The sequence below is a fragment of the Acipenser ruthenus genome, chromosome 9 (assembly GCF_902713425.1).
Source record: "Acipenser ruthenus chromosome 9, fAciRut3.2 maternal haplotype, whole genome shotgun sequence".
NCBI classification, from domain to species: domain Eukaryota; kingdom Metazoa; phylum Chordata; class Actinopteri; order Acipenseriformes; family Acipenseridae; genus Acipenser; species Acipenser ruthenus.
In genome coordinates this window covers 100,024-112,526 of record NC_081197.1, presented here as the reverse complement: position 1 = coordinate 112,526, position 12,503 = coordinate 100,024, and the positions used below count along the sequence as shown (strand labels likewise).

The 12,503-nt window shown below is 40.7% G+C and overlaps 1 protein-coding gene across 1 annotated transcript; it reads left to right on the top strand.

Moving 5' to 3' along the window:
* The first annotated feature begins 3,254 nt into the window (after nucleotides 1-3,254).
* Nucleotides 3,255-9,217, top strand: LOC117971219 (collagenase 3-like). Its single transcript, XM_059030585.1, has 10 exons — nucleotides 3,255-3,399; nucleotides 3,739-3,980; nucleotides 4,355-4,503; nucleotides 4,828-4,953; nucleotides 5,289-5,450; nucleotides 5,665-5,794; nucleotides 6,646-6,779; nucleotides 7,071-7,230; nucleotides 8,308-8,411; nucleotides 9,064-9,217. Exons 1-10 carry the CDS (start codon nucleotides 3,295-3,297, stop codon nucleotides 9,159-9,161), a joined length of 1,410 nt encoding a protein of 469 aa, XP_058886568.1. The 5' UTR covers nucleotides 3,255-3,294; the 3' UTR covers nucleotides 9,162-9,217.
* The last annotated feature ends 3,286 nt before the right edge of the window (nucleotides 9,218-12,503 follow it).

Here is a 12,503-nt window from a genome sequence, read left to right as displayed (position 1 = left end):
TTATGATAATATCATAATGAACGTGCAACGTGTGCAGCGCTCTGCTTATGATAATATCATAATGAACGTGCAACGTGTGCAGCGCTCTGCTTATGATAATATCATAATGAACGTGCAACGTGTGCAGCGCTCTGCTTATGATAATATCATAATGAACGTGCAATGTGTGCAGTGCTCTGCTTATGTGAAAATCACCAACAGTCTTGCATCACTGCTTCTGAGAATCTTGCGCTCAAATATTTCACATAAGGACAAGAAAATGAAGTCAGGAAATGTTTACATACTTTTAAGATAACACAGCAAGACATCTTCATTGCAGCCGAGTAATGATGAAATAATTCCTTTAATTAGTACATAGCTAGACATTCACATCTTTGATGATGTAACCCTATCAAATCTGATAGATTGTTTTGTGTCTCTCAATACTTATAGCGTGTCCTGGTTCCTGGGATGGCTTTAAGCCTCGGTCTTAAGATGTTTTTGGGTGCTGTAGTACAAACCAATGCATTATAATCTTTTCTACACATGGAGCTGCTTTCACAGACCCTCGTCAGTGCTAATCTTGGATTACGCTATCTAAAATAACATTAGCTAGTCTAAGAGTAGTGCTTATCAGGGTCAGTGAAACCAGCCAGCAATTTATTTTTTATCCCAGGCATGCTCAGTTGAAATGTGGTGGCCATGGAAGATGTCTGAAATCTTATGTCATGCTACTCAGACCATTCACACAGTTTTTATTGTACATCGCCATTGTATAAATTGTGTTTTCTGTAAAGCAGGATGCCTACATAGGGGCCCTATAAAAATGTACAGTAAGATTGCATTGCATTGTATTATAAAAATATACAGTAAGATTGCATTGCATTATATTATAAAAATGTACAGTAAAATTGTATTGCATGATATTATAAAAATGTATGTAACATTGTATTACATTATATTATAAAAATGTACAGTAACATTGTATTGCATTGTATTAAATGTGTTTGTCCTAAAGTCAACTTGAAGTGACTTGGGATGTGACAATGGCTCCTGACTGTACTGTAAACGTGCTGAAATACATGTGATATAAGCATGACTTCACCTTGTTGCACAACTGTGTTGTGCAGCTACCATCAGTGTGGGAGTTCTGATAGTCTCTTGTTAGTCATTGTTATTATTACTGTGGTATGTTCTGTGTTGTGAACCTTGATCCTGAGCCAGTCTCTCTTGATCCTGAGCCAGTCTCTCGTGATCCTGAGCCAGTCTCTCGTGATCCTGAGCCAGTCTCTCGTGATCCTGAGCCAGTCTCTCGTGATCCGGAGCCAGTCTCTCGTGATCCTGAGCCAGTCTATTGTTCTTCATTGTTATTATTAATGTGGTATGTTCTGTGTTGTGAACCTCAATCCTGTATTAAAGTTGAGACAATGCTAGCCATACATTTTCCAATAATTAGCAGATTTTATTGAAACAGTTTAATTTAATTTCTAATCTCTGTTCCTGTAATTAATGGTGTCATAATGTAATATGTTTTGTGTAAAAATATTTAGATTCAATGTGTAAAATGATAAATTAATAAATTCTGCAAAAACAGCAGCTCTTGTGAAACCTGAAACTCCCTTTGCTGCACACAGCACTGTATAGCAAGTGGTGTAAAAGCAGACCCAATCACTACACATATAAACAGTGATATTCAGCACAAATCCATCCAAGCACAATGTCTTGCATCACTCATTTTGCATCACATGTCCATATTGCAGGAAGTGATTCAATGATTAGGCATTGTGGTCTACACTTGTACAAATACAGGACCAGCCCTACAGTTCGTTAACATTTCATTCACAATTGGAACTGGAAACATAATAAATGTAAGTTGAGCAAAGTGGTGTTTTCCAATATGAATACACGGATGTGCAAGTCTCAGACATGTTACATTGTTCTACTCTGATGCACAATGAGAATCAACAATTTACTCCACTAGTAACTGGCAGAAGGCACAGGTGTCGTTGTCCATCAAATCAACAGTACAAAGGTCACTCCTGAAATCAGGACTTAAAGGATGTGCTACAGTAAGAATACCTCGGCTAAGAAAGGGGAACAAGACTAAGAGGCTAAAATATGCACAAGAACACAGACATTGGACTGTGGAACAATAGTCAAAGGTGCTTTGGACTGTTAATGGATTTTTAAAAAGTTGTTTTAGATGCCTAATTAAATCACAAAGTGGTCAAACATTTTCACACATAAGTGCCTATGGTTTCGATACCACTGTTACATACTACATATGAACAAAGTCAAATATAATGAACGCAGACAAAGCATGCTTTTCAATGAAATCTGTAGTCATTTTAACAGTCTGATTTCATATCCAGTTCATGTCAATGTGGTGCTGCCCTCTTGTGGCAATGTTATAGCAGTTCAGCAGCAGATGAGGTTTCACTAACTGTAATACAAGTTAGTAACACTTTTTATAGAGTTCCAGAGATTATTCATTACTAACATAATCAAATCAGATATTTGTATGCATCTGCTTATTAAACTATATTGTTTATTAATTACCTTAAAAATGTAATTAACATAAAATATGACACATGGCTTTGTACTTTCTCTTAGCACATGGAGTCAATAACGCATGGGTTATTACTTGTTTCCTGTCTGCTTTATTCATTTTTACAGCTTTAACTGAATTTAAATACTTATAAGTAATAATAATAATAATAATAATAATAATAATAATAATAATAATAACATACACACATACCCATACAATTACTAGAAATATATATACTATATATATATCTGTCAAAAATGTTTTAGATTGATAGAGATAGAGAGATAGATTGAGAGAGAGAGACAGAGAGATAGCGAGAGATAGAGAGAGAGAGAGAGATAGATAGATAGATGGAGAGATATCCCTATCACAGTCAATAAATAAATAAATAAATATGTAAAACAAATGAAAGCCCTATTGATGCTGTGCTGATTAACACACATTCTGACTGCATCATTGCAACTGAATGACTGAAAAGCCTCTGCCAATGATTTCAATACAAAAAGTCTCATTGCAACTGAATGAATGTAAAGACTCTGCCAATGATTTCAATATAAAAAGTCTTCTTTTAATTAAGTTATGCTATCACATCCTGCATTACACAATTAGGTATTTACCTCCAGTGAGAAACTGAGGGTGTTTACTTCCTCCTTACTGCTCATGACTAATGGCATTGCTTAAGAAGCACAGCGTCAGAGTGCTATAAAAGAGCCTCAGATCCCAAAGGGGCTTCATCTCCAGCAGCAGGTAATCCAGACAAGAACATGATGTGGATGAAGCTCTTAGTGCTGAGTGCTCTGGCTCTGTCAGCCCACGCAGTCCCCATATTCACAGCAGACACCGGAGAAGACAATATGGACTTTGCAGAGGCAATGGCTTTTTAATAAACCTTTTTTTCAATACAGTGGAGGGGAAATGCATGTTATTATTATTATTATTATTATTATTATTATTATTATTATTATTATTTATTTATTTATTTATTTATTTCTTAGCAGACGCCCTTATCCAGGGTGACTTACAGTTGTAAACAAAAATACATTATTATTATTATTATTATTATTATTATTATTATTATTATTATTATTATTATTAGTAGTAGTAGTAGTAGTATTAGTAGCAGTAGTAGTATCATCATTGGATTCACTGACTGGTCTACAGTAGGTCTGTTTTTGTTGTATTCATGGATTCTCAATTTCTCTCTGCAGAAATATCTCAAGCATTTCTACAACCTCACATCCACTCAAGGCCCTACAGCCCGAAGACGGCATGGTGGAATGATGGACAAAGTTAAAGAAATGCAGAAGTTCTTTGGCCTCAAAGTGAGCGGAGTGCTGGACTCTGACACTCTTGAAGTGATGAAGAAACCAAGATGTGGAGTCCCTGATGTAGAGCAGTACTCAACCTTCCCAGGAGGTCTGAAGTGGCCAACAAACAGCCTCACATACAGGTAATTGAACTCATCTCTTAAACCCACTGAACGACTGGAAACAGCTACTCTAAAGAGACAGGTCAAACAGACTCACATATAGGTAATTGAACTCATCTCTTAAACCCACTGAACGACTGGAAACAGCTGCTCTAAAGAGACAGGTCAAACAGCCTCACATACAGGAAATTGAACTTATCTCTTAAACTCATTGAACGACTGGAAACAGCTGCTCTAAAGAGACAGGTCAAACAGCCTCACATACAGGAAATTGAACTTATCTCTTAAACTCATTGAACGACTGGAAACAGCTGCTCTAAAGAGACAGGTGAAACAGCAGCTGGCTTGGTTAATTACTGTACTGTGCTTTATGTTTATTTTGATTAATTTTCCAGGATTGAGAACTACACACCGGATATGTCTCATTCTGATGTCAACAAAGCAATCGAGAAAGCTTTTCAAGTGTGGAGCAAGGTGACCCCACTGAAGTTCACAAGACTCACCAGAGGCACGGCTGATATAAGGATCTCCTTTGGAGCTCGAGGTAAACTTGCTACTGTGTCACTGGCTCAACATGAGCCCACTATCATGCCTCTTTCAAAATGATGAGAGATCTTTGCCTTTCCCATAATGCTGTTAGACATTTGCCTTTCCCATAATGCTGTTAGATCTTTGCCTTTCCCATAATGCTGTTAGATCTTTGCCTTTCCCATTTCTGGTACACTGTTAACATGATCAACCCCATCTGTATCACAATTCATGGCGGTGTCTAATCCAGTTATAAAGTGACCAATCAGTTGGTCAATACTGTACTTGTGAGAAAGATTGGCAAAGAGGAGTTTGAAAAGATGTTTGAATTGCCTTCCAGACCACGGTGACTTCTATCCCTTTGATGGTCCTGAAGGCACTTTGGCTCACGCTTTTGCACCTGCAGCCGGCATCGGAGGCGACACTCATTTTGACGAAGATGAAACCTTTTCTGTTGGATCAGCTGGTAAGCCTTTCAGAAAGACAACAATCTCAGTGAAAACACACAAGTGATGTAACTGCTTTAAACAGTGGAGACACGTTCTTTACCATAAGGCTCTAATGTTGCACAACAAAGTCATTCATATTTTCAGATGCTTAAACGTAGATTTGATTGTGTTCTTTAGAAAATGCTCAAATGACTGTGTTAGGTAAAATAGATTAGAATCAAGGTATAAAAACATTATTAAAACCTGATCAAGCAGACCAATATTGCGTCTTGTGCCGTCTTCTTCTATTGTGCTTGTTGAAGTTGTGGATAAGAATATATGCAGCTCACTTGTTCCCACCTGTTGCTTTTAGGGTATAACCTGTTCCTCGTGGCTGCTCACGAGTTTGGCCATGCTCTTGGACTATCTCATTCCCAGGATCCCGGTGCCTTGATGTATCCCATCTACAGCTACACAGACACCAGCAACTACGCTCTCCCTCGGGATGATGTTCGAGGGATCCAGTCTCTCTATGGTAAGTGAGGCATGTGAGCTGTATACAGATCAATCATGAGACCATGTTAAAGTGCTCTTGAAACATTAGGTATTAACTACTGTCTATAGGTTTGCTGTGCAATAAGCATGCTGACAATATGCTTTCCCATAGAATACATATACCCTGTACAGTATACCCGCACAAACCAATGTACAGGAATTGATATTTACTTATATGCTAACTTTGTCATTAGGTTCAAACCCTGATAAGGACCTGGACCAAAATCCAAATACACCCCCAGCAACTCCCAATGCCTGTGATCCCAATCTGGTCCTGGATGCCATCACCAGCTTACGTGGAGAAACAATGTATTTCAAAGACAGGTAACAAAACCCAGTGTGGTTTACACACTTGAACTTCAGCACACTTCCAATCCTAAATCAGATCAACTGCAGCACACTTACAATCTTAAATCAGATCAACTGCAGCACACTTACAACCCTAAATCAGATCAACTGCAGCACACTTACAACCCTAAATCAGATCAACTGCAGCACACTTACAACCCTAAATCAGATCAACTGCAGCACACTTACAACCCTAAATCAGATCAACTGCAGCACACTTACAACCTTAAATCAGATCAACTGCAGCACACTTACAACCCTAAATCAGATCAACTGCAGCACACTTACAACCCTAAATCAGATCAACTGCAGCACACTTACAACCTTAAATCAGATCAACTGCAGCACACTTACAACCCTAAATCAGATCAACTGCAGCACACTTACAACCCTAAATCAGATGGATCCGCTTTATAGAAGTAGGGTTAATGCTTCAGCACCGAGGCGCAGTGGGCCCTGTAATTAGGATTTCTCTTTTCTTTAAACTTGATATTCACTTTTATACAGTAATCTGGCAAGCCTTACCAAGCTAATGTATTTTGGGGAATCTACCACTGCAGATATGGAAAGGACTAACTGCAGTGTTCTTGTTTCTGGTGGGAGTGACTTGTTGCTTTATTTTGTCCTTGTGGCTCTTTACACACTGCAGCTGTCCATTACATCTTCTTGATTTATTTCCTGTTTTATTAATTTCACTGAATTTAGTTCAAAAGATTTGAATGAGCTGATGTTTTGAATTTATAATACAACTTGTATTTTTCCTTACAATAAGTTGTTGCTGATCCCATGAATACAGCAGCTCTGTTAAAAAGGCCCTTTCCTCACAGGTTCTTCTGGAGGCAGATCCCTCAGATTAGCCAGGTTGAGCAGTACACCATCAGTTACTTCTGGCCAGAGCTGCCCAGCAACATCGATGCTGCTTATGAGAGCCAGCACAGCGACAGGGTCTTTCTGTTTAAAGGTAACTTCACTATGAGAGCCAGCACAGCGACAGGGTCTTTCTGTTTAAATGTAACTTCGCTGTGAGAACCAGCACAGGGACAGAGTCTTTCTGTTTAATTATTATTATTATTATTATTATTATTATTATTTATTAATTATTATTATTATTATTATTATTATTATTATTATTATTATACATGAGCCAGATAAGGACTGAGATAAGAAGGTACAATGTTTTGAAACTGTGAAACAACAACAAGGAATGCATTTGAAGAATCAGAATTTATTTGTGTTCCTCTGTGCTTCATAGGAACTCAGTACTGGGCTCTGTTTGGGTATGACGTTGACCAGGGCTTCCCTCAAAGCATTTACAACCTGGGCTTCCCTAAGAATGTGAAGAGAATTGATGCAGCACTTCACAATGAAAATACTGGGAAAACCTTCTTCTTTGTTGGGAATCAATACTACAGGTAATGTAGACTGAGCGACCTGCAGCTTTTTAAAGCACACTCTGATACTTTGATACTCGCAGACTAGGTACCCAGCACGCCTCTTCTTAGTCTTGCTGTGTTGTTAGGTACCCAGCACACCTCTTCTTATTCTTACCGTGTTGTTAGGTACCCAGCACGCCTCTTCTTAGTCTTACTGTGTTGTTAGGTATCCAGCACGCCTCTTCTTAGTCTTACCATGTTGTTAGGTATCCAGCACACCTCTTCTTAGTCTTACCATGTTGTTAGGTATCCAGCACGCCTCTTCTTAGTCTTACTGTGTTGTTGGGTACCCAGCACGCCTCTTCTTAGTCTTACTGTGTTGTTAGGTATCCAGCACGCCTCTTCTTAGTCTTACCATGTTGTTAGGTATCCAGCACACCTCTTCTTAGTCTTACCATGTTGTTAGGTATCCAGCACGCCTCTTCTTAGTCTTACCATGTTGTTAGGTATCCAGCACACCTCTTCTTAGTCTTACCATGTTGTTAGGTATCCAGCACGCCTCTTCTTAGTCTTACCGTGTTGTTAGGTACCCAGCACACCTCTTCTTAGTCTTACCGTGTTGTTAGGTACCCCGCACACCTCTTCTTATTCTTACCGTGTTGTTAGGTACCCAGCACGCCTCTTCTTAGTCTTACTGTGTTGTTAGGTATCCAGCACGCCTCTTCTTAGTCTTACCATGTTGTTAGGTATCCAGCACACCTCTTCTTAGTCTTACCATGTTGTTAGGTATCCAGCACACCTCTTCTTAGTCTTACCATGTTGTTAGGTATCCAGCACACCTCTTCTTAGTCTTACCGTGTTGTTAGGTATCCAGCATGCCTCTTCTTAGTCTTACCATGTTGTTAGGTATCCAGCATGCCTCTTCTTAGTCTTACCATGTTGTTAGGTGCCCAGCATGCCTCTTCTTAGTCTTACCATGTTGTTAGGTATCCAGCATGCCTCTTCTTAGTCTTACCATGTTGTTAGGTGCCCAGCACACCTCTTCTTAGTCTTTCCGTGTTATTAGGTACTCAGAACGCCTCTTCTTAGTCTTACTGTGTTGTTTTTGATTTTCAGTTATGATGACAGCACAAAGAAAATGGACAGGGGGTTCCCCAGATTGATAGAAGAAGACTTCCCGGGAATTGGGGGGAAAGTTGATGCCGCTATTCAAATTAGAGGTACCTTTAATTCCCTAACCCTTTCCTGATTAATAACCCTAACCCTAACCCCAATACTTCCACCCTTACTGCTCTTTAAACCCCAGTCATGATATAATCTAGCAACACCATTTTTACATGGTATAATAATCACATGCTGCAGCTGTGTTCATGATAATGGTATTGTATGTCAAAGCCATTCTTGAGGCCCATTCTTTCTCAAGTGGTTTCTTCAGCTCCTGCTCTGTTCCTCTTTGCAGAAGCTCTGCTTGCCGGGCCTCTTCTGCTCTTTAAGGGATTTTTATCAGAGCCCTCGTGGCCGGGCCTTCCCTATAAAAGAGATTTGAACCTCAACAGGACTTAACGAGTCATGATGAGTGAATATAGGGAGCATTCAAAAAGATTGGAAATGTATTTGACACCCAGACCTGGATTAAATCAAGATGATGGTGACACCAAAGCCATTAGAAAGCAGAACGATTTAATTCAGTGAACTTGTTAAACCAGACCTCACATAAAACTTAGAACAAGCACACATGTCTACCCTGTAACTAATGAAACAGTGTAATACACATCTACATAGCTTTATTTCCTCCTTTGTCAGGAGCCTATTTCTGTCATGTATTGTTACTCAATGTAAATTTCCCATTTCTTTTCATTTTTCTCTTTTCAGGATTCATGTACCTCTACAATGGACCAAGGGTGTTTGAATATAGGTTTAGTTCCAAGAGACTTTTCCGTGTCATGAACAGTAACTACAACCTGTGTTAAATACCAGACTTCACTGCAAAACATTGACATGCATTTACTGATATATTGATATATATATATATATATATATATATATATATATATATATATATATATATATATATATATATATATATATATATATATATATATATATATATATGTTTTTCTCATGATAAGAAAGGAGTGCTTACAGGAGTGCTTTGATATTTTAATAAAACTTTTTGTCTGTTATTTTTTTTAATCAAAATGTATTTAATAAATTCGATTAAATTATTTTGAATGTTGGTTACTGTAATATTTATGACAATATTGAGTTCAATAATAAAATAATTAATTAATTTAATCGATTTCCACATCCCTTCATTCTGTTCATCTGGGTTTGTGTTCTAGTGAGAGGGGTCTGAAACATTAGGAACTACTGCTTTAAGAGATCATACAGGGACTGGTCCTGGTATCCTGGGCACAAACTGCTAAGGATGGTTGATCAATTAAATCAAGTTTGCAGGTCCTGAACCCCTTTCAAATGTTTTAGAGAGGGTTGGACTTCTTTTTTTATTTTTCAAATCATTGTCAAACCTTAAAAAACAATCCTTAAAACAGTTTACAAAACAGGGCCCCATCAGTCCTTACACAGTTTTCAAACGGGGCCCCATCAGTCCTTACACAATTTGCAAATGGGGCCCCATCAGTCCAGTTTGCAAATGGGGACTCATCAGTCCTTAAACAGTCCTTAAAAGCAACAGGCTGTCCCCTGATAACACTGTAACTCCTGCTGCCCTGTCCTCTCTCTACGTCCTGTCCCATACCCCGCATCTCACTGGACGGGGAGGTGGGACTGGTCTTCTCCTCTCTCCCTCCTTACTATTTTCTGTCCCCTCTGATCTCTCCTCACTCTCTGTTAATACCTTTGAATTTCATGCAGTCCAACTAACCTCTCCCTGTCAACTCCTGCTAATTGTACTGTACCGTCCCCCTGGGCCTCTCGCTCACTTTCTAGATGAACTCGACTATCTACTCTCCTCCCTCCACTCTCTGTCTACCCCAACTGTCCTGTTAGGTGACTTCAATATCCATCTCTCCAACCCCAGCCACTCTGCTGGATTCCTCCCTCTCCTTCACTCCTTCAACTTCTGTCTCTCTCCATCCCCTCCTACCCACAAAGCTGGCCGTCAACTGGACCTCACCTTCTCCAGGGCCTGCTGCCCCTCCACCCTCTCTGTCACCCCACTGGACCTCTCTGATCACTATTTCATCTCTTTTTCTCTGTCTCTCCCCTCTCTCCCTGCTCCTCCTACCCCCACTGTCACCTCTCACCGTAACCTCCGCTCTCTCTGCCCCTCTGTCCTTGCCTCCACTGCTCTCTCACCTCCCTCCTATCGACTCCTTTTCACAACTCTCCATAGACTCTGCTACCTCCACCCTCTTCTCCTCCCTCACCTCCTCCCTTGACTCCCTCTGTCCCCTCACCTCCCAACCTGCTCACCCCTCCCCTCCCCAACCCTGGCTCTCCTCTGCGCTCCGCTCGCAAGAATCACACTGATATCTGCTGAAAAGAAATGGAAGAGAACCAAACTCCCTGCTGCCCTAGACCTTTACCGCACTCTCCTCTCCTCCTTCTCCTCTACTCTCTCCTCTGCTAAATGTACTTATTTCCAATCTGTAATCCAAGCCTCCACTAACAACCCACGTAAACTATTCTCTACCTTATCCTCCCTCCTAAATCCTCCCCCCTCCTCTATTTCCCCTGATGACTTTGCCTCCTTCTTCTCTTTTAAAATCTCAGGTATCCGCAAACTCTAACACCTTTCCCTCCCCCACATCCCCTCCTGCTCCAACCCCTACACCCACTGCATCCCCTACTAACTCACCCTCCTTCTCCACCTTCTCGCCCCTCTCAGACTCTGACCTCTCCTCCCTGCTACAGGGTCACAAACCCACCACGTGTGCCCTGGACCCCCTCTCCACTCACCTCTTTCAAGCTGCTGCTCCTGCTCTACTTCCCTTCATCTCCACCCTTCTCAACACCTCTTTCCCTCTGCATTCAAAAAAGCCACTATCACACCCCTCCTCAAAAAACCTACCCTCGACCCCACCTCCCTCCAGAGCTACCGTCCTGTCTCCCTTCTACCCTTCCTCGCCAAAACCCTCAAGCGGACTGTACACTGCCAGCTCTCTGCTTTCCTATCCAACCACTCTCTGCTCAACCCTCTCCAATCTGGCTTCCGCTCTGCTCACTGCACTGGCCTCCCTGCGTCCGCCACCCGTCAGCTGCAGCTCATCCAGAATTCCGCTGCCCACCTGGTGTTCTCTCTGCCTCGCTTCTCCCACGCAACTCCACTACTCCGCTTACTCCACTGGCTCCCGATCACCGCTCGCATCCAGTTCAAGACTCTTGTACTAGCCTACAGATGCCTTGACCAGACTGAACCCAGCTACCTCCAGACCCTCATCTCTCCCAACAACCCCACTCGACCTCTCCGCTCCGCCTGCACTAGAAGACTAGCTCTACCTCCGCTACGCTCCCCTGCCTTCAGAGCCCGCTCCTTCTCCACCCTCGCTCCACAGTGGTGGAATGACCTTCCTACAGATGTCAGGACTGCCCAGTCCCTGACCACATTCCTGCGCCTCCTCAAGACTCACCTCTTCAGACAGCACCTGTAGAACTCTGTTTTTCCCCTGGGACACTTATCACCCTTCCTTAAATGCGCTTTACTTGCTCTTATCTGCCCCCTATTTTACTGCATTTAATCCTGTACTTTAGAGTACTGTAATCAAGTGTTATTTAATCTGTAGTATTTTGTATTTAATTAGATCCTGATGTAACTATCACTGACACTGTTATCTGCTCCGTTATTGAATCGTATTTTGTCATACTTGTACTTGCTAGAACCAAAGTCATTGTATTTTTTTTATCTTTCTCTTAATTGTATTATTACCTGTTCTGTGATTCTTGAAATGTATTAAATAAATAAATAAATAAATAAATAAATAAATAAATAAATAATAATAAAACTGAACTTTGTTTCCCTGAGAACTCCACACTTGGTTGGTTTTTCAGGGAAAGAAAGATGCACTGGCCATCTGGCTCTTTTTGGATTTCTTTCTTTGTTTTTTTTGTTTTGGAGCTCCTTTTCTAGTGTAGGTCTATCGTGGAGTTTCTAATGTTCAGGCCTAGCGGGAAAGTTGTTTGTAGTTTGTTGATCCAGTCTTTTTCTCTCCATTTCCTTTCTCCGATTGTCCAGTTCTGGTTCCTCTCCAGCCCTGTAATTTTCAGAGATTCCAAGTTGTGTTGTAGAAAGTGTGCTACTAGAGGTGTTTGTGATTCTTTTTTGTGTTTGATATTATAGATGTGTTGTGTTA